Source organism: Lepidothrix coronata, unplaced genomic scaffold (assembly GCF_001604755.1).
Source record: "Lepidothrix coronata isolate B3197 unplaced genomic scaffold, Lepidothrix_coronata-1.0 Scaffold86, whole genome shotgun sequence".
NCBI lineage: Eukaryota > Metazoa > Chordata > Aves > Passeriformes > Pipridae > Lepidothrix > Lepidothrix coronata.
This window is the reverse complement of record NW_016690266.1, coordinates 3,698,841-3,721,614: the sequence shown is the minus strand read 5'-3', so window position 1 is coordinate 3,721,614 and position 22,774 is coordinate 3,698,841. Positions and strand designations below refer to the sequence as shown.

At 38.7% G+C, this 22,774-nt stretch overlaps 1 protein-coding gene across 1 annotated transcript in view; it reads left to right on the top strand.

Moving 5' to 3' along the window:
- Nucleotides 1–807: 807 nt before the first annotated feature.
- NCKAP5 (NCK associated protein 5) overlaps nucleotides 808–22,774 on the top strand; it is a 372,817-nt gene continuing 350,850 nt past the window's right edge. Inside the window, exons 1-2 of the mRNA XM_017820947.1 lie at nucleotides 808–982; nucleotides 20,659–20,787. Coding sequence (XP_017676436.1) covers nucleotides 20,719–20,787 — 69 coding nt within the window. The 5' untranslated portion in view covers nucleotides 808–982; nucleotides 20,659–20,718. The remainder of the gene's footprint in view (nucleotides 983–20,658; nucleotides 20,788–22,774) is intronic.

Genomic DNA, 22,774 nt, shown 5'->3' with positions numbered 1-22,774 from the left:
GCTGGACAAGTTCTCAAGTGAGTACCCCGTGCCTCGGTGGGAATTGAGTATGTTTTCAGCTCCAAAGTGTTACTTAGTCTTGGACTTCTCCCTCTGAGAAGGAAAGGTCAGTATTTATACCCTTAGCACCTAGTGAATAACTGTGTGTGATGCTGTTTCTTGCTTACTTATATACAAAGTACAATGTTGTTCGTCTTTAGAAAGTAAGAGTTTTCTTCAAAACACATTGTAACTGAAGTCGAGCTGTCTTAAAATCTTGCAAAGATCACAGTTTGTAATTCTGTAACTTTGAAAATTAGGAATGAGTTGAAACTTTCATTTCAACATACTGAAGTCCTCTGCTCTGGGCTTTAAAATCCATGCAGGTTTGCATCCCTAGTAACATATTTTTACATTAAAAATAAAAGAATCAGGAGAATTCAGTGATAAATTCTGAAAAAGGCACCGCTGGCATTTTTTTCTTTTTCTCCCTGTGATCTTTGCATGGTAAAGCTGTTTAAGTTTTTCTTACTTTTCTGCTTTCCCTGCAAACACTGTTTATTCATTCTAAGAAAACATCAGTTGTGTAAACAGAAGTTTAGCACTGCAACTCCTACTAAGATGCAAATTGTGCTGCAGGGAAGATAGTTTGGGCTTTTCTCTCCTCCTCGCTTTTCTTTTTTGACAGTCGGTTAATAAAGACTCAACAATAAGCAGCTGCCTGTGATGTCATTTGGGACTTTGTCCACAGAGCTTGTATTTACAAGTACTGAGCAACTACATAGCAGCAGCAATCCCAACTATCAGCAAACTTCATGTCTGCTGTTACCGAAGGACTTCAGTGCTGTGGAGGGTGTAGAAAGCTAACTCTGTTCTTCTAACCACAGTCTTTTAAAGCTTGGTAAATAAACACTGGATAAACTCAAGAGAATTTCTGGACTGCAAAGACTTCTTACGGTTCTGAGTTCTCCAGGGCTGGCATGTTTTGACTGAACTGCTGCAAGTAAGACTTTTGCTCTTTTGGTGTTTTTATCATCTCTGTAAAGCTCATTTTCTCTACGAGTGTGTCAGTATTGCTATTTGTAGTTTTGCTTTAATTAAAAGAGCGGTAAGCATGTAGTTGTTAGGAGTAATTACAGCCATGTATCTGACTGTGGTTCAGGACAAATGAAAACTTCATTCTGGCTTTTGTTTGTATGAGATTACACTGAAGTGGCTCTCTCTTAAATTAAGTGATGAAACTCTAAGATTCTTAAAGTCTCATGAGTGCTGTCATTAACTGAACAAAACCCGGACTGTCTTAAGATTGTTCTTTTATAATTTAATGATATTTATTTGAATATTCAAGATTAATTTGAATTTTTAATATAAATTTCGTATAGTTTTTAGCACAGTTTTCTTTAAAAATCCTTCTGCTTCTTATGCAAAATGTTACTAATTTTAAAGCAAAATTTTACTAATTTTCACTTTTAACCCTTGTTCAAGTTCTGGAGGTGTATAAGTTTTAAAGAAGGAATCATACAGTGCTTTGAAATCTGATGCCTTTTGGATAAAATGATTTTTCAGTTATGTGAGAAACAGTAATTTTTGTTTAGAGTGTTTATGTTAGAAATCCAACAAATCCTGAAACATCAGGGCAAAAATATTGGCACACTGGTAACTGCTGTGAATATACTGTTTCTGTGCTGCCTGCTGTTTGTGGGACGCAACTCTGTTTCTGACCACCAATTAACTAATTTTCAGGACAACTCTCTGCAATTGTCATGAAATTATTCCTGTTTTACAGAGGAGTAAAATGACCCATGGATGTGGTTTATTAAAATTTAGTTTACCACTTCAAAAGATAGTAACAACCCCCAGGTCTCTTGCTTCTCATTTCATCCTTCACCAGAAGCCCATTCTAAATTACTGCAATTTCAGTTGTAGTGGCTTTTCCAGGGAGTAACCTGATCACAGTACTCTGTATGAGGAACTCTTTTATTACTGTTTACCTCTATTTAATGGTCTGTCGTTTTGAAGACAAAGCACATTTCTGAAGATTGAAATCAGAAAACTATGATTGGCAAGTATATGAGGGTAAGTCAGTACAAATCAATCAAGTAGGAATTGGAGGATTCTTCTTGAATTATCAGCACTATTGATTTTGGTTTGCTTTGCTTGCTACTGACTTTGTTTACAAGGCCTCTCAGTACCACATAGCAACAGATTTTTGGGCCTTCCTATTAAGGTTAGAGTGGCTATGACTGCAGATGCCCATTTCAAGTGACCCTATTTCTACAGCAGATCAGAACCTGCCCATCTCTTCTTTTTAGATGTTATAACGTGGCTTGGCACGTCAAGATTCTGTGCAACTTAGGAACTGTTGTTCTGTCTTTGCAACAGAAGCATGTTCTTTTGGGGGTGTTGGGGTGGGCTGGGGGAACCAACCTAAACTTATCTCTGCATTAATGCGAATGGCAAAGGCTTTTGCGGTTTTAAATAGGTGCTTAAAGAAGAGCATATTTTTATTCCTTAGGTGTTCATCCTCCTTTTTCAGAAATGGTATAAACAAAATGTTTATATGGTCTTTAAAACACCTTTTTGTAACTTGGAAATTTTCACAGAATGCAAGAGTGAAGAATGGAGAATTGTGATAGAAGCTTTCCTAGGGATAGAAATGGGTTTAAGGTTGGGTAGTTTGATTCCTATCAATCTGACTCCCATGAGCCAGACTTTCCTTCCCTCTGTCACCTTGTGGCCAATAATGATGATCTACTGTGGAGAACTGATAATTTATACTTGCAAAGTATTCAGGTAATATTGGCAAATGCCTACAAAATCTTTAAAATTATTAGAACAAAATGAGATTAAAAAAATCCTCAGCTCCCACTTGCCTTTCTTCCTTGGATTATTTTTAAGTGCAAATACTAGTCTGAAAAACGTGAATTTTACTGCTTTTTAAGAAAACTTCATGGGCTTCTTTCGCAGTGTGCTTGTACATAAATTGTGTATAAGTGTTTGAAGCCTTAGATTTACAAAATTAGAAATTCTGCCTCAATAAATGTAAAGCAGTAGGGTACAATTCCACTTCAGTCAAGAGCTAATCTTCAGCTAATTACCTTAAAAACAGAAGCAGACTCTCAAAACCTGATGAGCCCATGGGCATCCAATTTTAATTTTCCTCTTTTGAATTTCCCTTCTTACATTTACATTTTCTTTCTCATATACCAATGTAGCAAATTAGGATATAGAGTGAACTCACTTTTCAGCAGAGGGATCCCCTGGTTGGATTTTTCTTGGGTCTGAGAAATCTGCCCAAGGATACAGCATATAATCTGATAATGTTCTCGGGTGGCATTAAAAGGGACAATTGCCAACAGAATGTCAATTCTTTGGGCTTTCTCGCTATCTGAAAAGAAATGGAATAAGTGCAGACTCCAGCCTGTCATCATCTGACAAGTGGGACTGAGGTTGGGATAAAAGACACAGAACAAAGGTGCCAAAGGGAAGCTCAGCTGGCTGAGGAGCTTAGCACAGCACAGCACAGCCAGGGCCAAATGCGGCGGGATGCTCTGCAGCTCGTGTGTGGTTCTGCACGTGTTCAGCTCCTGGCAGGATTGCAGTTATGCTGAAGAAAAATCCATGCCAAAGCTGCCAGAACACCTTCAGAAGTTAAAGCATGTAATATGCATTTTTATTACTAAAACAGGATAAATGTACAATGTAAATAGAACATGAGCCATTAACACTTGTAATACTCTGTTCTGTACTGTCTACTGATACCGCTCGTGTAGCATGCAGAAACCTGAATTACATTAGGTATTCCCTGATGGTTACATAAATTAGTCATGATGTTTTCAGGATGAAAAGTTAGGTAGCTATTATGTGAAAAACAGTGGGAAATCTTTTATGCTTCCTTTGCCTGGCATTCAGGTGAATCAGATAAACGTGGTTTGTACAGCAGCAATGGCTTCTGGAAATGGACAGTAACGTTGTCTATGGGCTATGAATGATGTAGACCCTGAAAAGCAGGTTGGATTATAAAGCAATGAATAAAAATTATGTTGCTGAAATATGGTCTATTAGTATTGACATAAAGCAAGAACAAATGCTACTACTAAACTGCATGTTTGATAAGCTTTTCACAGGACAATGCTATTCGTTTTCCAGAGCCAAAGCAGCCTTGGATAGTGTGTGCACACAATAGGTCTGGACAGAATCAAATGCATGTCACAATTTATTTTCTTTGACAGTGCTAATTGATTATTATAATTCATCGTTATCTAAATTGTTAAATTCAATAGTTTACCGTATCCTTTTGTGTCTTTGTAGCTCAGACATAATGCAAATAGGAAGAGTTAATTACCACATGCAACAACAGAGGCGAAATTCATTGTTCACTTCACTTTGATTGAAGTTGTGTTGAATCACCACTGTGGATTTTCAGTAATGGTGGAGAAAAGAAGGAAGCAGGAATTCTTGTGCAGTGAAGTTGCTTTTGATGGTAGTTAGCACTTGTATTTCAAACAGTATTCTTTTTGCAGCTGGACTAAACATGCTTGTTTCGCCTATACTAAGTATTACCCAATTGTGCAAACTGAAATCACACGAGTGAATCAATCCTGTTGGGAATCACTGGCACTCCTTGAGGAATACAGCACAATCTGACACAAGTAAAAGGGCTGCATTTGCTTCTAAAATGACTTAGTCCTCTAGATATGAGCACTTGGCTTGTTTCTTCAGTGCTCTGTTGATGGCCAGAGCTGCATCTGGTGGGTAAAAGGAAGCGGTGCTCTCATCAAGGGAATTCTAGAGAGATTAAGGGATGACTTAATTTATGCAAATTCCTAAAGCTCTCTGTCTTCTCTATCTTCTAAGATTTGATGTAACTGCTGTAAAATGTAGGATCTTCTCTGCTGCTCTGAAATGATCTGGCAAAATGGTATATAGCGGTAAGATTTTGGGGGGTTATTTTGCCAGTAGAGGGCTGTGTTAAACTGGATAAAATAACTCCCTCTTGAACTCACATCTTCAGTGAGGAACAGCTTAAAGCATATGGTTGTTTTCAAGGGCAAAATGAGTAAATAATTAGATCTTTTAGAAGCTACTGAATGATTAATTATTTAAAATCAGAATCACATCACTTTTACAGTGCAACACAGTTCTGTGTCAGTCTAATTAGACTAAATTCTGGTCTTTAAAATACATCATATCTACCTGTTTATTCTAAATTGTTCAAGGTTGATAGATAGAGCACTAATAAGTCATTAAGATGACGTGATATACAGCAGCAGCATGTGCTTTTGCTGTAATGACACAAATGAGAAAAGAATTGTTTTTCAGAGGTACAATCACGTTTGTTTTTCATGCGGCCTCTAAACTAGCAGTCATTATTCAGGCTCTAGTGCTGCAGGAGTTGACCTTTGGCAAAATATTTTGTTATCCTCAATCTTTTATACAGGCCTTTTGTGAACTCTGCTCAGCTCTCATTTTGCTGATTGCATTTAAAGTCATTTATTGCACAGTGTTTGCCCTTCTGGCAGATGTTAAAGGATTCCCTGCCTCCCCCTTAAAGGCTGCTCCTCCGCAGCATCTAATTATAACCTACACAAAAGATTAACAGATGTTATAATTGTCTTTACTCATTGATTAAATAGTTTCTGCATGATTTGCTCTCTCTTCCTCTCATTGCTGATTTGCGAAGTCTTTCTGGGCGAGTCTCGTGCATCTGCAATTTGTTAACAGTGACTGTCTTCAGTTTTTAACTTTTTGGGGTTGTGGTTCAGTTTGGGCAGGTTATAGTTGTTCTTCTAGACAACAAGACAGTAACGTTAAAATTGGGTGCATGAATACTTGCTTTGATTGCACACGTTCCTGTTCTTCTTCTTCCTTTTAACCATTCTAGCTGAAATGTATGTAAAAGACAGACTCATTTTAAGACATTTAAATTGGAGACTGGAGGGGTAAATGCTGAGAGTTGCCTATCAGTTAGTTTTGTCCCTATATTTCAGTTGCCACTTGCAGAGGAAATTAGTGGCCAAGAAATTCAACTTAAGAAGAAAATTCCTAGTAGGAGAAAACTTCTAGTAGGACTTTCCTAGTAGGACCATTAGAAAACTTTGGATTCTCTTGGTTTTTTTTTTAATGTGCTTAGTCTCTCTAACTTTTTCACAAAATTAAAGTTACTCTACTCTTGAGCTAATTAATTTCAATTGTGTTTCCATGTTTAGCTGAGGGTTCTGTTCTCAGGTAGATCTGTAGTCCTTGTCCTGCAGCACAATAGTGCCAAATTTAACACTATTTATGTTTTATGTTCTTATAAATCTTACAGCATCTTGAACTAGGCCAGACCAAACAATGTTTCTTTTCAGAGAGGGGAAACATCTTGCACATGCATCTAAACTGCTGGGGATTGACTTAGACTAAAGTGTCCTTCTCTGTTGTTTGGATTCTGTATAAGGTTTTCTTTACCTCTTCCACTGACACATGTCAGTAATTGACAAGTCCAGAAAAACTTCCATGATGGTCTTGGAATGTCTCACAGTTCTATGAAGCTGCATCTGCCATAAGGCATCAGCCTGAAGGGCTCTGCCCTGCTTTGTTCAGAATTGGTACAACAAGAAAGCAAAGCTAATGGAAAATATTTTCTCACACTTTCTCTGACAAAAGCTCTGAATGGGTTAAAGAGAAACAGATTAAAGGCTTGAGGCTTGAATTATGGGCTTGGTTATTCAAAAGCCATAATTTTTGTGCTGTTCCCTCTGCCCATCCCCCAAACCCTACTCAAACATAAAACTGTTGTCTTGATTCCTAGTCAGAGAAACCACCTCATGTTGAGATTGGGCATACCTTCTCCTATCAAAATCCTTTTAACATTTTTTGCCACCAAAAATGCTTGAGCTCTATGTGGATATCTGAGAATATTGACTCCATTAATGTAGATTCATGCATATGTGGGACATCCTGTGTGATTGTGCTTTGTTGGTGTTGTGCGGATATATATTCTCTTCACATTGAACACCATACATGGTGCTGGCTGTAAGATTTTGAGATATAACCTACCGGGCTCCAGGTCTTTATTTATTTTTTAATGTTGATATTTTACTCAGAATTCATGAGTTTTAGTAGCCTGAATGATAATCTTTGCAGTGCACAACAACATTTTTCCAGGGATTCAAAACTGCTCTAGAAACAGAGGTACTTTGTTTGGGGGGTTAACAAAGAACACTGTATTCTCCTTGTTTTTAAATGACATCTCAGTGTTGCTGAATACTTTGCATTTATGAGCTGGGGGGAGCAGATTATAGGTTCATAATAAGAAAATTCCAGGGTGCCAACTGTGCTTGCAAAGTGTATTTTAATCATATAGACACCTGTCCACTACCAACTTGTACTATTTCATAGAGTCACTGAGCAGCCAGCTGATAGAAATCACTTTTATTTAGTATCAACCTCATCTGAGTTTGAAACACTGATCCAGAGGTGAAAGGCTAAAATCCCAATTATCAGTAATCATATTCATCTAATCCTCGTGTAATGCTGGAGGTAGAAGACCTAGTTGCTCTTTGCAGTTACACATAAGAAACACTTGGAAATTACTAAAAGTTCAGATAAATCATTAAGGATTTTTTATATCCTCTGCTACAAAGGAAAGCATTAAATTAAAACCTGGTGTAACATTTTAATAAACAGCTCTCTGTTATGTTACTTTCTGCTAGCCCTGACATTTGAGATCAAGGTCTTCATCTATCTTTTGGGGTTGCACAAGTAAATGAAAGAGAGCACCAAATGAACTGAAGAGGCAATGGTAGCAAAATGTACAAAGCCTCCGGTTGGCCATTCTCCTTGTTTCTCTGCTTGAGAATCTGTAGACTTGTCTCGTATTTAATTATGTGCTTTGCTAAAACTAGTAAATTCCTTCCCTTAAGCTGCAATTCTGTCATGGTGTTATTGACTGGGAATGCATCCCAATGCTCATGGGAAACCAGTTCTGTCATTTATATTTACCAATTTATCTTTAATCAGAGAATTGCTTTTCTTCTCGATTATGAGAAAATTCTGTCAGAAGAAAAAGCTGTTATAAGACATTGATAATAATTTATCAACCAGATGATAGTTTTGGGCACAGTCCTGAGAAACGAATGGTTCATGAGGTACACAGCCATGAGCAGCATGGCAATGCAGAGACAAGTATACACCACAACCCCTAGCTGAGGTTTTCCTTGCTTCTGGCAGGGACCTAATCTTACTGACAGGTCCTGTCTCCCTAGTAAAGCGCTGAAGTCTCACCTTTACCCACTGGCTGTTGTCTGTTATGAAAATATGTTTTGTTTTACCTGTTTCACTTATTTCTCACCTATTTCACTTATTTGTCTCTACCTGAATTCCAGGTTTGGATCCTGTGTGTTACAAAGGAATTCTGAGCTTGGGTGGATAGAGGAAGGATGTGACACTTTCTTGTGGGTTTAGGGCACACCCTTAGGCAAGAAATGCCTTGAAGACCCCACCTGGTTTCCTCTTTTCCCCTTCCTGGAGTCCCATTCTTGTCTCTTCAGTAGCTGCAGGTAACATTACTGTGAGCCTACAAGAAAAATCAAGGGTGAACAGCACTAAAGGCTGCAGAAACCTGCTTAAGTCCCCCAACCATTACAGCAAAAAGGGGGCCTCTTCTAAATTTTCTTTTTTAAATGCTACTCTAATGCTTGCTGGTTTTCCCTGCATGAGAGATGGGTTTAAAGATGTGGAGGGAGTAAAGGATGTCTGTCTCATTGCCTACGTAGCTACTTTTGGTGGCAGAATCCTTTCTGCCTCTTTGTTGGGTTTAAATCAGTTCTAGTTGAATTTCTCCAATCAGATTAATTTTGACAGAATAGCAAATTGATGAATGAAAACAGAATGTCTTCTATTGCACTGGCAGTTTGAAGAGAGGATTATTCCCCTGTTTGGGTTTATAATGATGGGCACATCTAGTAGATAGAGAAGAGTAATGGCACACTGGAGCACCACTAATAGAAAGTTTCACTTCTTTGACAAAGAGGATTTAATCATTAAATGGCACTTATATGTAGTATACATTATTACCTTCACAGTATAGTGGAGAAACTGAGACAGCAGAAGTTAGTTAATTAACCTCAACCTCCAACTTAAACGATGGGCAAACATTTAGGGCTTACCTGAAGTGAACCAAGTACACTTCCTTTCTTCCTTGTTTATACTCAATACTGTTTTTCCCTGCTCCACTCCCAATTAATAAACCTTATGCATAAAAAAAATACTTTAAAAGGTTATATTTAGTCTCAAAATGGGCTTTCAAATTCAAAGTGGATAATTTAGAACATGCACGTGTACTAACGCTTTCCCATTCCCCACTGATAATACTTTTTATTTCCCAGCTGAATTTTGAACTAAAGAATAATATTGATTAACTTTGGTTATTGCAAGACTGGAGGAGCATAAACTATAATTGTAAAAGATTTATTTAGTCTGCTTGGCATTACTTCCAAGAAATAATCCAGGTAAAAAAAATCCATTTTGAGACATTATATGAATTGTATGGAAAAAAGTGGATGAATAATCCTGTGCCAACCCAACTGTTGCTACTGCAAGCAAAAATATACTTCAGATTTTAGTGAATGATGAATTCCTGAATTGTCAGTCATTTTATTCTTGTTTGTTTGGGTTTGTTTTTTTTGTGCCACTTTTGCTAGTTTAACTATTTTTACTTTGCATTCAAAATGGACAGATGCTCGAGAGGAAGACTAGAGAATTTTAATAGTATAGCTCTTTTCTTTCTAATATTTTCTGGATAATGCTGTATCCATAATCCCAATGTGCTGGATTATTGTCTGTGATGGCAGTCTATATGTTCACTGCCATTTCGCTTGGTAGAATTGAGCGCAGATGAGCTAAAGACTGAGAGAATGACATAAAACATAGGGGGGCTATGAACATTTTAAGTAGGAAATTCATTAATGTTTTTTTAATTTACATTTTTATTACATTTCCGTCAGATGGAAAAATTAGAAATCAGTGTGTGACAGCCAGTCTTCACACTGAGAAACTGGAGTAACTATTGCTGGCAGCTGATGGCATGAAGGGGAACGATAGAGTAACACTTGTTTTTTTTTTCCTAAAGCAAAGCCTTTAACTCTAATTGTCTCTAATATAATGAACTACAGCATCATATAGAGAGAGAGACTGAGAAGAAAGGCACAGAGCACTCTTTTCTTCCCTATCAGGGTTGTTGGACACCTCATTTCTGGCAGCATGCTCATTTTCAGTGTTTTTTATAGTACTTCATCTTGCCTTATTTTTTCCTATGACAAGTGTTTCTTTGATTCTCTGCATTGGATTTCACTTTAGGTAATTTCTTCAGATACTTAGCATCATTTCCTCCTCTTTATTTCTTTTCAGCCTACTGTCAATAAACCTAATCAATTTTCCTCTGTCTCTAGTGTTAGTATCTGTCCCTCAAACTTGTGAGGATGGTCATTCCTTCTCATTTTAGTTTTCTCCTTGTCATTGTTTGAAACTGCTTTGAAGGGACTTGTTAATCGTTTCCCACCAAGTCAATACTTTAATCATCTTTGCTGCTATTGTCTGAATTCCATAGAGTTTGTCTCCATCCTTCTGGCCCAGGACTAAATTCAGCGACTGAGATGAGAGTGTTCTAGAATTGCAGAGAAAAAAAGACGTGAAGGGCTCAATATGCCAGTACTGTGCAGTGTTCTGTCACATCTAAGAAAATATGGATGAGGACAGGACATCCTTCATTTTTAATGTTTTCATAATAGTTTTCTTGGCCATAAGCTGAAGATTGAGTTTAATCAATCCATTCCTTTTAATTTTACGGTCTTGATATCCCATAGTCCTACATGCTCTGTTGTGTAAGAATAAAGTGAATTTAAATTGGCTGGGATATATCCCTGGAGTTTTTCTTTATGTATTCTCATTGGCATGTAGGGAATACATCCCACAAAAAAACCTGAAGGTGGTAGAGCTGAGTCGTACCCTGTCACCTTTCTGGTCACCATGAGCATGAAGTATCTGGTCACCATGAGCACTTCAGATCCTGCTGAAGTGTACATGGGAATTGGAGCTGAATGCCTTTGGGTCTGACCCTTAGATGATGTTGGGCCAGCTGATATGGGAGTAGACTTCTAACTTCTGCGAAGGCTGAGCAGCTGGGGAACCAGCTGAAGGATTTTGGTGCCCACCCTTACAGAAGCTAAATTAGTTCTGGCACCTCCAAATTCATGTCTGGTAGTGCATCCCTTACGTGACTTGCTTGTAGCAGTGAAAAGAGGTGACTACAGAGTCCAAGAAAATGTAGCTGTTGATATAGCTGGTCCAGCTGTACAGATTTACAGGATTCTGAAGGTATTTGCGCAGCAAAGTTAGTAATATAAGAAAAATTTTTCTGATACATGTACATATGGTGCTCTGTGTGGGAAGCACCTGGAGCTGCTCAGTCTGATGAGTCTGCATATTCTTGCTTTTTTCCTTGCTACAGTCTATTCCTTCAAACTAGGGGCTCGGTTCTGGTTTGGTTGGAAGAGACTGGTGCTGTCTTTCCCCTCTTGTTCTTTCCCAGGGTGGGCTTTAGTCATGGTGGACTGGAGGAGCTATTTTCACACTATGTAAATAGATGAGTTGAGCCTTTTCTCAGCTACCCTCTTCCCATGTCATGGAGGCATGACATATATTTCACTGTACCTTATCTTCCCTTATTTTTCGTAGGACAGAAAGGGATTATGAGCCTGATTTACCCTCTTTTCTGGGCTGGTATTGAACTAATACCTTCATTATGATATTATTGCCTGTAATGTAAGAATAGCCCCGGGCCCACCAGGACTGTCTGTACAGCAAGGTGAAAACGTGAGACACAGTGTTACAACCTACAAAGCCCCAGATTCATTAGAAACAAATTCTGTAGCCCAGACATTGAAATATTCCCTCTGATGCAAATGACTTTTGTTATCTAAGGAGGATGTACAGAGCTGGATGCTGAAGATGTTACTAATAACTGAGGAAACATTTTTACAGTACTTACTTTCTCTTGTGAGTTTTCCTTTGAGCCATGTGAGCATTTTGAAGTGTTACCGAATGCTCTGTGGAGTAAAACCAGATGTCTGAGCACCATCACTACATTAAGATGTTTTAATAATTCCTCATATCTATGAGCTGGAATACAACAGTAAATAAATGATCTTTCATTCCTTTCATCTCTGCTGCCAAGGAGGACCAAAATGAGTTGCAGTCATTTGGGACACTTCATCTCACAAAACTGCTTTCTTTCACCAAAATGTATGTTAGTAAATATTTGTAGCAAAATACTTTATTGTGCACAGACTGCAAAATGAGTGAATGAGAAGCAAGAGAAGTAACAGTGAGCAAAAGCTCCCAAGTCTATTCACTATCTGTTGTCTGACAGTGTGTGTTCAGATCACGGAGCCATCCTGTGACCAGTGCAGACATGATCCCTTTTAGCAGTGCAGGTGGAAGGGGTGGAGTGTGCACAATGAACCAATGATTTTTAGTGGTCCCTCTGGACTATGATTACAACAGATGGGCAGGCAAAAGAGATGCTGACTGAAATGCATCTGTCTTGGATAAGAAGGGATCTTTAGGCACGTTTCACAAGCTCCTGGTTCTAGTTTCAAAAAGCGAATTGGCAGTCCACCTTTGCTTGCAACAGCGATCCTGATACAGGTCTTACATACAGGTCTGAAATTCTTAGACTTATCTTGAGTAGTGCCTTGATTATACCAATGAAAGAATAACAAGAAGAAAACAGAAATCAAACTGAGCAAAGCGTAGAAAACTTGTCTGTGTATTTTAAATTCTTTCTTCCAGTTAGTTGTTTGTCAGACTGACTCAGATGCTGGATTTAATTGCGTGTGTTTTTCTGAATATTGGAACATAACAGATGAACCGGATGCCACTGCCTCTGATGAAGATTTGTAATTAAGTGTTTGATTAAATTCTTGTTGGATCTCTGCTACCAGCCAGCCATTTTACTATGAGAAAGAACTAACTCTAATAATGATGTACTAAATTACAGAAGTTGCACCTAGTTGATGCTAGAGGAGTCTTTTAATGGGATATAAATAGGGCATTTGTTTTTGAACCTCAAAATCTCCACATATCCCTTTAAATCTGTGAATGGGAACAGTGAAATTTCCTCAGGTCCTAGAGTTCAGCTTCTGCAGGTGCCTGGAAGTGCCTGTTTCTGACCTAAGCTTGGCTGTGGTTCCCAAGGGAGACAAATGTGTGTTGAAGCCCCCAGAGGCAGCTGCTGCTGTTGCTGTGTTCAGAGCATGTTTGCAGGTTCACAGCTTAGACAGCAGAACATTGCTGAAAGAGGCTCAGTGGTTAAGGGAATCCACATTTACCACGTAATAACCTATATCACGTAATTTATAATAATATATAGTAATAAGTAATATATAATAATGAGTGATTGGAAACTGATCCAAGAAATGGGAGCTTTGGGTCTACGGTTTTCTTCAGCCTGAATAGCCAAAGTCTTGCTTGGATATCTCTTTCTTGGTTACAGGTCTTACAGTGTTCTGAAGGATTTGATTTCAGTGCAGGAGCTAAGGATACAGAAACACCATTGTCATAATCTGTTTTTTATTGATGATAACACAGTAATATATCCTTTTTTTTCATGCTGTCCTGACAACAGATTCATGCATTCTATCTGCTTATCTTTCATCATTTTTGTCTCAATAATTTTATTGAGTGATATGAATGCTTCATATGTCCCATAAAAGCAAACAGGGGAGGGTAATCCTTTGACCTTTCCAGCATTCTTTGGTGTAATTTACTGGCGATTCTTCTCCTCCCTGAGGCATGGCCCTGAAATCCTATGATAAAAATGGACAGCCAATCCAAATAGAAAACACTGAAAAGGTTAAAGCTTTGATTATGTTAGTCTATAAATGTTCATAGTCTTCTTTTTGCCAGAAAGAAAATGAGGGCTGAAAATGGCAATGGATGAATCATGCTTATTACAGAATACGGAAATTATATTGGTTCAACCCATTCTTGTTAATGCTGAAAGAACGTAATCTTGTGCCCTCTCATTTTATGTCACTGCAACCCACCTTATCCTCTTAAATGAATGCATGCATCCATTTAATTAACCTGGTGAGATACTGAGATATAAATCTTTTAAATGCTTCTCGTGCAATTCATCTTGACAGCTGTCGTAGTAATAACATCTTTAATGCCATATTCTTTATTTTCTGATGTATTGAAATTCCTGGTATTATTTTGAGCACACTGATAGGTTTGCTGGATTTAAGACCTTAATCTTAACTTGTTTAAATCCTAGGAGCAGTGCTATAGAAAGCTTTACTGGTTGTTTAGTTTGCTGAATAAATGGAAGATTATCTTGCATGTAGAAAGCATAAATGTATTTTGAAAACAGTGTCTGAAGCAGGGTGGAATTTATAGCTGAGATGTTTTATATTAAATGCTGTGTTTCTAGAACATTCTACTAAGGTCTGTTCTTTGATGCCAAGTGATCCCCAGTCAAAAATGGCATGAGATTGTCCTACATGCTCTACTAATTCTGTTTTGAGGGATGAGATAAGGACAGGAGAGATCTGCAGTGTTTGGCTCTCAAATTAGTCAACCCACAGTTTCTTTGTAGACTGCCATGTGTCAGTGCCATTGTACTTTTTTAAAAATCATAATGAATCACAGAATTATTAGGATTGGAAGGGACCTGTGGTGATCATTAAGTCCAACCCTCCTGCTGAGGCAGGGTAAAAGATGAGGAGGTTCCTTGTTCCTGGCTCTGTCCCTTCCTACACTTCCTTGGGGCTACTGGTGCATGGCCTGGTGCATGTCAGGCAGATAGTGGTAGGACAAGGGGGAATGGTTTTAAACTAAAAGAAGAGAGATTTAAGTTAGATGTTAGAAAGAAATTATTTACTCAGAGGATGGTGAGGCACAGGAACAGATTGTCCAGGTAAGTTGTGGATGCCTGGCACGGTGTTGAAGGGGGTTGGATGGGGCTTTGAGAAGCTTGGTCTGGTGAATGGCATCCCTGCACATGGTGTGGGGATTGGAACAAGGTGATCCTTAAGGTCCCTTCCAACCCAAGCCATTTTATAATTCCATGATATGAATCTGTGACGACTGGACAGTTTTCAATCAGAACTAGAGGACCACTGGATTAGGGAGTGTTTTGGGTCACAAAATAACTTGCATGGCATGGCTGACTCTATCTGATATCTGTACAGGTCCAGGAGTTGGACTTGATGATCCTTGTGGGTCTCTTCAAACTCAGCATATTCTGTGAATATCCTTTGGAACAGAGAGTTTTAGAGATTGTAAGAAATTTGAGGTGTAGAAAAATTAATTTTCCCACAGGAAAATGAAGAAAGAGAACAATTATTAAGAATATTATTCTGCCCAGATACTTCTGACTGACTTGGCATATTTTTAATATAATTTTCCCAAGCCATTCAATATCTAGGTATGTAGGCAGAATGGTACAGCAGTGCTGTGTTTGCTGTCTTATAATTCCCATAATATTCTACTCATCTAAGCATTTTAGCTTCCTGCATTGGAATTTTTCTAATTTAATTAACTCATTAATGCTGGCACATAGCACATTCTCCTTCCCTCTCCGCAAAAATGCAGCTTGCTTATCTAAATAGCAACCTAATCCAGTGGGTGTGAGTGCACCACACATACATTAGTGCTAATGAACTGCTGACCAGCCTAAGCAAATACCTGGGAGTATTGGGCATTAGGCAGGCAGGGCCTGCTCATGGCACTGCTGTGAAATACACTGGGGCAAAACAAAAAGCATTTAGCTAAGTTTCAGGTTGCAGAAATGTTCATGTCGCTGTAGTTTTCTGTTTCCTGAGGGTTGAGTTTTGAAACATCAACTCAAAGGAGAATTTATGAATTATTTTTCCACTTCGTCATTTCAAGTCATGACCAGGCTAAATATCCTGATGGGAAGAGATAAGGATGTGTTAATGAAACTGTTTTAATGGCTGCCTTGTAGTGACTAGGCAGGATTTTTTCACCTTTTATGAAGATATGGTTTTCTTCTTTCCTGCTCTGATGGTTTGAAAACACTACCATTTGGAAAAAAACCAAACCAAAACAAGGGAAATAATCAAATTTCTTAGTACAAACCTGGCCCATTTTTTGACTGGCCCATGGCTGGCAAGATAAATATAGTGATTTCATAGAGCTGAACCTAACTGTGATCTGTTGAACAAACATCAGCTCCTTAATTCTGGAATCCTTTTTTTCTTCCAGTTCTGAAAGGCCCTAAAAACTGTACTGTACTGTACTTTTCTGACAAAGGCCACAACAAAAGCAAGCATATGCACAGTGGTGTTAGTGCCAGAGCTGGCAAAGGAAATACAGCCAGACAGTGACAGATTCAATTCAATTCAATTAGGTTCTCAGGAAACTGAATCACTTCACAGATCGGTAATGAGATATAAAATCTTTCACCTTTAGGTCACCTGTTCATTCTAACTAACATTTGCATTGATGACAATCTTTGCTTTCTCATCGCTGCCTCCTGACCTATGCCAGTGATATTATTTTCCTTCTCATTTCATTACTGAGGGATAATACTAGTTCTGGTTATTTCCTCTCAGTCAAAGCCTGGCTGTCAAACAAGTAGGACTATCAGAGTAGAAAAAAGCATTTAAAGGTGATCGCTGTATAATTTTGGCCTCATTCTGTTATCCAACAATTAGATGTCCACATCACAAATCCTGTCCTCTTGTTAACATCTGGGAAAGACAAGCAGACTGCTGAGAGGGAATACCTTGCTGCCCCACGGGTGTTTTGCCTTCTGCCAGCATTAAGGTGTGTGAAGCAGAAGGTGGGGAGGCTGCATCATATCTATCCTGGATTCAAAAAAAAGGATGCTAGTTTGCAGAGCTGACATTTTTGTTATGTGTCATAACTGTTAAATTTATACAAATTTGTAAGAGAAAGAAAAATAAATACAGTCCATTTCCAGTTACCAAAAAGATATATACCGTGTGCTGGTTACCAGCTGGCATATGTTGGCATAGCTCTGTTGAAATGTAACTGCAGTTTTAAGCTGTCTGAAAATATCTTGGATGCTAAGGAATATAACGTTGTACGTTTTCATCAGCTAAAGCAATATACATCAATCATCCTTTGTTACTACTAGAAATGAAGAGGGTATTATAATCCAAAAAATTTCTTGCATGGATTTTAGAGTGCTTTTCTGTGTTAATCACACCATTCCTCCAGGGCATACTTTTAGAGCCATCTCCTAAAGTAATGAACATTCTTGTACTGAGTACTAAAAATACTGCACTTTAGGATATATAATCAAGTTGATGCCTCCGGCTTGCTGGCTTTATGAACAGTGAGGGTAATATCACACTGAAGCAAGATCCCACTTAGGTCTCCCTCTGAGAGTTTTTTCTGTGTCCATACAAAACGTTCTTTCCCAAGCTCAGTACAAATCTGAAAAGACAATAAGCAAACATCTGGGACCTGCATTCTCTTGGACTGATCCCCATACACTTCTTGAGGATACAGGCTTAATCACTGAGTGCCTCTAAATTCAGTGTCTTCCCCCATATGTTCAGCACAGATGAACTTTATAATCCCTTAGAAAAGAGTCCTACAGCAGAAAAATTTCCTCAGCACTTGAAGATGTGCCCCCAAAGATTTGGCAATGCACATATGTGAGTGGAGTATTGGTGAAAACACGATAAATCAGAAGGGAGTTTGCAATAGTTCACAGTTCAGCTGAGTTAAATGGGACTGTCAAGGTCTGAGTTCAGATCACTGGGGTCTCTGCTATAAGCAGACTGACACAAATTGGTCAGGGAAGGCAGACAAATGTCTACAGTTTGTTCTCTTGGTAACACAAAAATACTATTTCTGATGATTGGGCAAACTGATTCCAAGAGCTTTTTACATTTCAAGACTCTTCCGTCTGGAGAGCTGTTCTCCTCTGCTGAACTTCCCAGTGGATGTGATAGCTCCATTTGGAGCTGTTGTTAGTCTTCTGGTTGGTCCCAGAGGAAGAGAGATTTACCTGTGAGGGTAATTTGTTCTCTGTGACAAGCAGTGCGATGCACAAAAATAATCATTCCAAGAGGGAAACTTGTTCTATTTTTCTTAAGTACTTCACTCTGATGATCAGTTTTCTTTAAAGGCCTCCTGAGTTGGGTACTTTGAGGCACCAACATATGTCGGTACAGGTGATGTATTGTATTATCTTGTCTGATAATTGCCTGTGATTCAAAACTTTAAGTGGGTTTAGCCTTAGGTGGTTAACTCTTCAGGAGAGATCTGTGGCAGCCTGCTAATGGTGACGTGCAGAGATATGAGCTCCCATGGTATGGGGGGAAGAAGTGGAGCCTGCAGGTCTGAAGTTGCTTCACCAGTACATGAGTAGGTCCACGTGCTGTTCTAGGAATGGCTACAGTAAATCCACTCCCTGAAGTGCCCAAGGCGGGATATAAACTATAGGAATAATTAATATTAATCCTTTCTCCTTTTACTTCTAAACTAGAATTTGGGGTGGTTCCATCAAATGCTTGCAGACAGAAACTTCAGGCACTTATTCATACTAAATACTTGACTTTCTATGGGGATCACTGGCTCCAACTGTAGTTCTCACTCGCTCATTCCTAAGTGGTTCTGTGCTCAACAAAGGCTCCCTTGATGCTCTCCAGGCATGATGCATGCACAGAAGAATGATACAGAGATTACATAAGGTCTTTCTTTTGCTAATTTCTGGCACAATCACAAAAACAGTGTAATAAATTGCTGCTGTGTTTGTTTAAATCTATTGTGTTTCTTTTGAGACATGGTAGCTAATCAAGAAACAATGGGAATTATGTGATAGCACACCATTGAGATTTCTTACTAGCTGAATTAAATAGCATGTGCAGCTTTAGGATCGGAACTACAAAAAAGCTAACAAGGGCTTACAGGTAAACCTGGAACAAACCTATAAGGCAAGAATGATCACAGTGCAACAATTGAGATTTTCCTACCGTTGTGGGTACATGTTCTCACTGCATGTGTTCTTTAGATGAAAGGATAGAGAGGCTAATTGTTATCTGTTTGGGAGAAAATGGCCTGAATTTTGGTCTTGCATAAGTATAAATGAGAAGTATAAAAGAAGCATAGGAGACACCAGGTGCTGTTCAATAGAAGGCTGAATTCATGACTGGATGATTTGGTAGCTGGACCACTTACGGTTTCCCCGTGGGAAGTGTTTTAAAAGAGCAGTCGCAGTGTGATGCCCGTATTGATCCCCGTTTGCATGACTCTGGGAGCCCTCTGAATTCCAGCTGGTTTCAGCGCCTTAGCCTGGGGCATCCAGCTCTCCTTGCAGGCGGCCTGTGCTTGACCCACATTCAGGCTTCTTTGTGCCCTCATGGCAAAGCATTTGGGGTCAACTCAAGGAAAGAGTTGAGGTGTTTTTATCTGCTTGATATCCCCACAGCGACAGATGGGATCGTTCACAGGTGCAAGAGAAGTCAACTCTATCCATAGGCATGCAAATGTATCTGGAGGGCACATGCAAGGCTTCTTTTGGGAATGCCAGCTGCGCTATCCTACAGCCGAACCCAGTGGTATTCGTGCATCACCTGTGTGTGACCCAAGCTAATGTTCCGAATAAGCAAAAAGAATCAGAAGCAGACCAATTTTACTCTTGCCTAATTTTGTTTTTTTTCAGTCAATGTGAGTTAGCCTAGTTAAGAGATACAGAGTGTTGCCCTCTGATACAGTAAATACAGTCATTATGAGATGCAGGAGAAAATTGTACTTGGTTCTGTGCGAGCATGTCTGCCTGCCTTAATTTAGGCTAGATTCTGACTTCTGTTATTATTCTACTATTTTCTGTAGGTCCTGAATAAATTCATTAACTTTGCCCATGTTCCTGAATCACAAACAATAAATATTACCTTAAAATACAAGCTAAAACTTTAGATAGATATATCAAACAAGAACATTTAGGGAGAGAGAGAGATGGTAGTTTTTACTTATAAGCAGTGGCTTGGTTTTAGTAGAAACCACTGGCCAGGAATTGCCAAACCCTATGAAACTGGAAGGACTAATTTCCTTTTTGATACCTTTGTGGGCTGAATTCCCTGGCTGCTCTTTACAGGCAGTGGGACTGTCAGATTATCACAGCAGAATCTTTGACCTTAAAAACTTAAGGAAAGTGCTGAGGGCATTTGTCTCTCATTAAGGATAATGGGAGTTGAAAGCTTTTAGAACTCTTCAGGATTAGGTCCAAAATTTGTACATCACAGTAGCAGCACAGATGTGCCAACAAGCAAGGCTTACTGAGAAGTGCAATTAATGTGAAACGAACTGCTTCCCTCCCCCTCCCCGGCCCCAGGTAGTTCATTGGCTCTGCAAATCCAGCTTCCAGCCCAGTTCAAAAGAGACTATGAAAACATGGGTGAATTGATAAAGACAGTAGTAGCAGATTTATTTTTTTTTTCTTTGAGAAGCAACCCAAACACATTGGTAATATTTCTGTTTGGAGAGTTTAACATTTTTGGCACAGAAAATTTGTTTTTGGAACACAGCCTACTAGAGACACAAAGTCATTAGCTTCTGGGTTATTACAAAGTTAATGAGAAAAGACTGAAATTGTTAAGTAGAATATTGAAATGTGCATTTAATTTTTTTTTTCAGTGATGCTGGAAACAGACTGACATTTCAAGTTGATCAAAAGGAAAACAAGTAACCTCAGCTATGGAGAGAAAAAGACAGCTACAGAAAAGGGAATTTGGGAAAAGACTTTCTCTGGACAGCAGTCTTGTGGTAAGAATGAATATTTACTGAATATATCTTCTGTCATATTTAGTTGTTAATAGGCAATACTAATAATTATGTGCATTTTAAAGGTGTTTATCTATTCATCACAATATGACAACCTTTTGTGATTATTAAGATCCTTCAGAGAAAAAGTACTGGAGGAGTTTTACAGCATCCTCGATAGAAATTTGTCATTATATATAAACATGTCCCTGAATTCACTGAATTTACCCAAGAAAGGAACCCAGACCAATATAACAAACTTTTAATTAAAGTACTACTCAGCCTCTGTGGAATCAGTCTGTATTGCTTCATACTTAGCTTATGAGAGCTGTAGGTTACTTAGGTCATATAATCAGAAATGTTTATTTCACTATCAAGGATACAAATAAAAATTTTTTCATCATAGTGAATGTATAAACTTCTCTAATATCAACTGAAAGATAAACATAAATGTCACATGCTGTAAAATAATTGCTTTTGCTATACATAGGGTTTACATTAATTGAAGATTGCATTCTAATTTATTTTTAGTTAATGTTTTCAAATGCTGACTGAGATGAACAAGGAGTTTTTGAGCAATACTATGGACACATGACTGGAAAACGCTCATGAATGCTGAACAGTTGTGTTCAAGGATAAATATACCCATGTCAAGTACTCAGCAGGCTAGTTTGCAAATACTGAAACAAGCAAAACTGAGAGAGCCGAGGAAACCCATGCTATCTCTTTGACATTAATATAGTTGATCTTCTGAGGAAGAAGGTTGTTGTTAATAGAGCTGCCTTTTTTCTTTTTTTTCTTTTTTTTTTTTTTTTTGGTACTCATATGGCTGAGACTGATGCTGGGAAGTAATAGAAGCAGTTTAGGGTTCACTAATGAACACCAGTTTGGCTCCTTACATAAAGCACACAAAATACTAAACTTTGCCCAATGCCACTCATAAATAACAAGTCAAATGATTCACAAAGCAGTACTTGATTAGAGGAAGAAAAGGACAGTGCAGGTTAACAGGGCACCAGAGAATAAGCAAGAATAAGCAATATGTACCAATAGGCATTTGAAGTCCTCATCTGTAGTGGCTCCTTGAGCAGGTATTTCTCATCTCCTGTAACATCCCTTTACACACAGGTAGTGACTGTGGGACCCCAACCCTGTTGCCTGCAATGCTGGGTAGCAAGGCCTCATCCACCCCTGTGCTAACCCCACTACCTGAGCTGCCCACAGCTCACTCTGGCCAGTCACTCCTGCCTCACCTACATTGCAGTCTGCTGCTGAGATTTTCTCCACATAAAAGGCTACAAAGACATCCTTGAAAATGGAAACTCTTCTGTTTCGTCTCTTTGGTCTGACTTCTGTATTTCCATGATGTAATGTGTTGGTCTGATTTATGGTGACTACATGTCTCAAGCAAATTTTAAGATGATTAATCTACCTTGAATTTTACTCATTATTACAACTATGTAGTTTTCTTCATCTTATGCTAAAACTGTAGTTTGGGCTTTTTTTTTTTTTTTCCTCAGGGTAAAAGGCCCCCACTGACATAGTAAAAGCAGTGAACACATACCAAACAGGTTTCAGTCTATCCACTGATTCTCTTCATTCACCTGCTGTTCTCTTTATCAGGGCTAGTGGAGCAGTACCACATTCCCAGGTTTCTGCCCCTTCAAGGACTCTGCTTATCCCCCTTGGGCCTTGGCTACGTGGTCTGCACTTCTCCAGGGTATGTTAGTTGGCCAGTGAAGAAATGTGCAGATCATGTTTTAAAAGGGGTCTGCTTTTTTTTCACTGTTTCTGATGATGATGAATTACACCCCTTTATTTTGAAAAATAACATCAGTTAGAGAGATATAAAAGTAGGAAGAGTAGCAAGTTCTCCCCCTGACTCTAAGCTGCCCTCAGAATCCTTATGAGGAGATGTCTAAGCTTCCTTCTCCTGTTCAGGACATGCAAATCAGGGCTCTGATGGTGAGAGGTAACTGGTTTTAGCTTG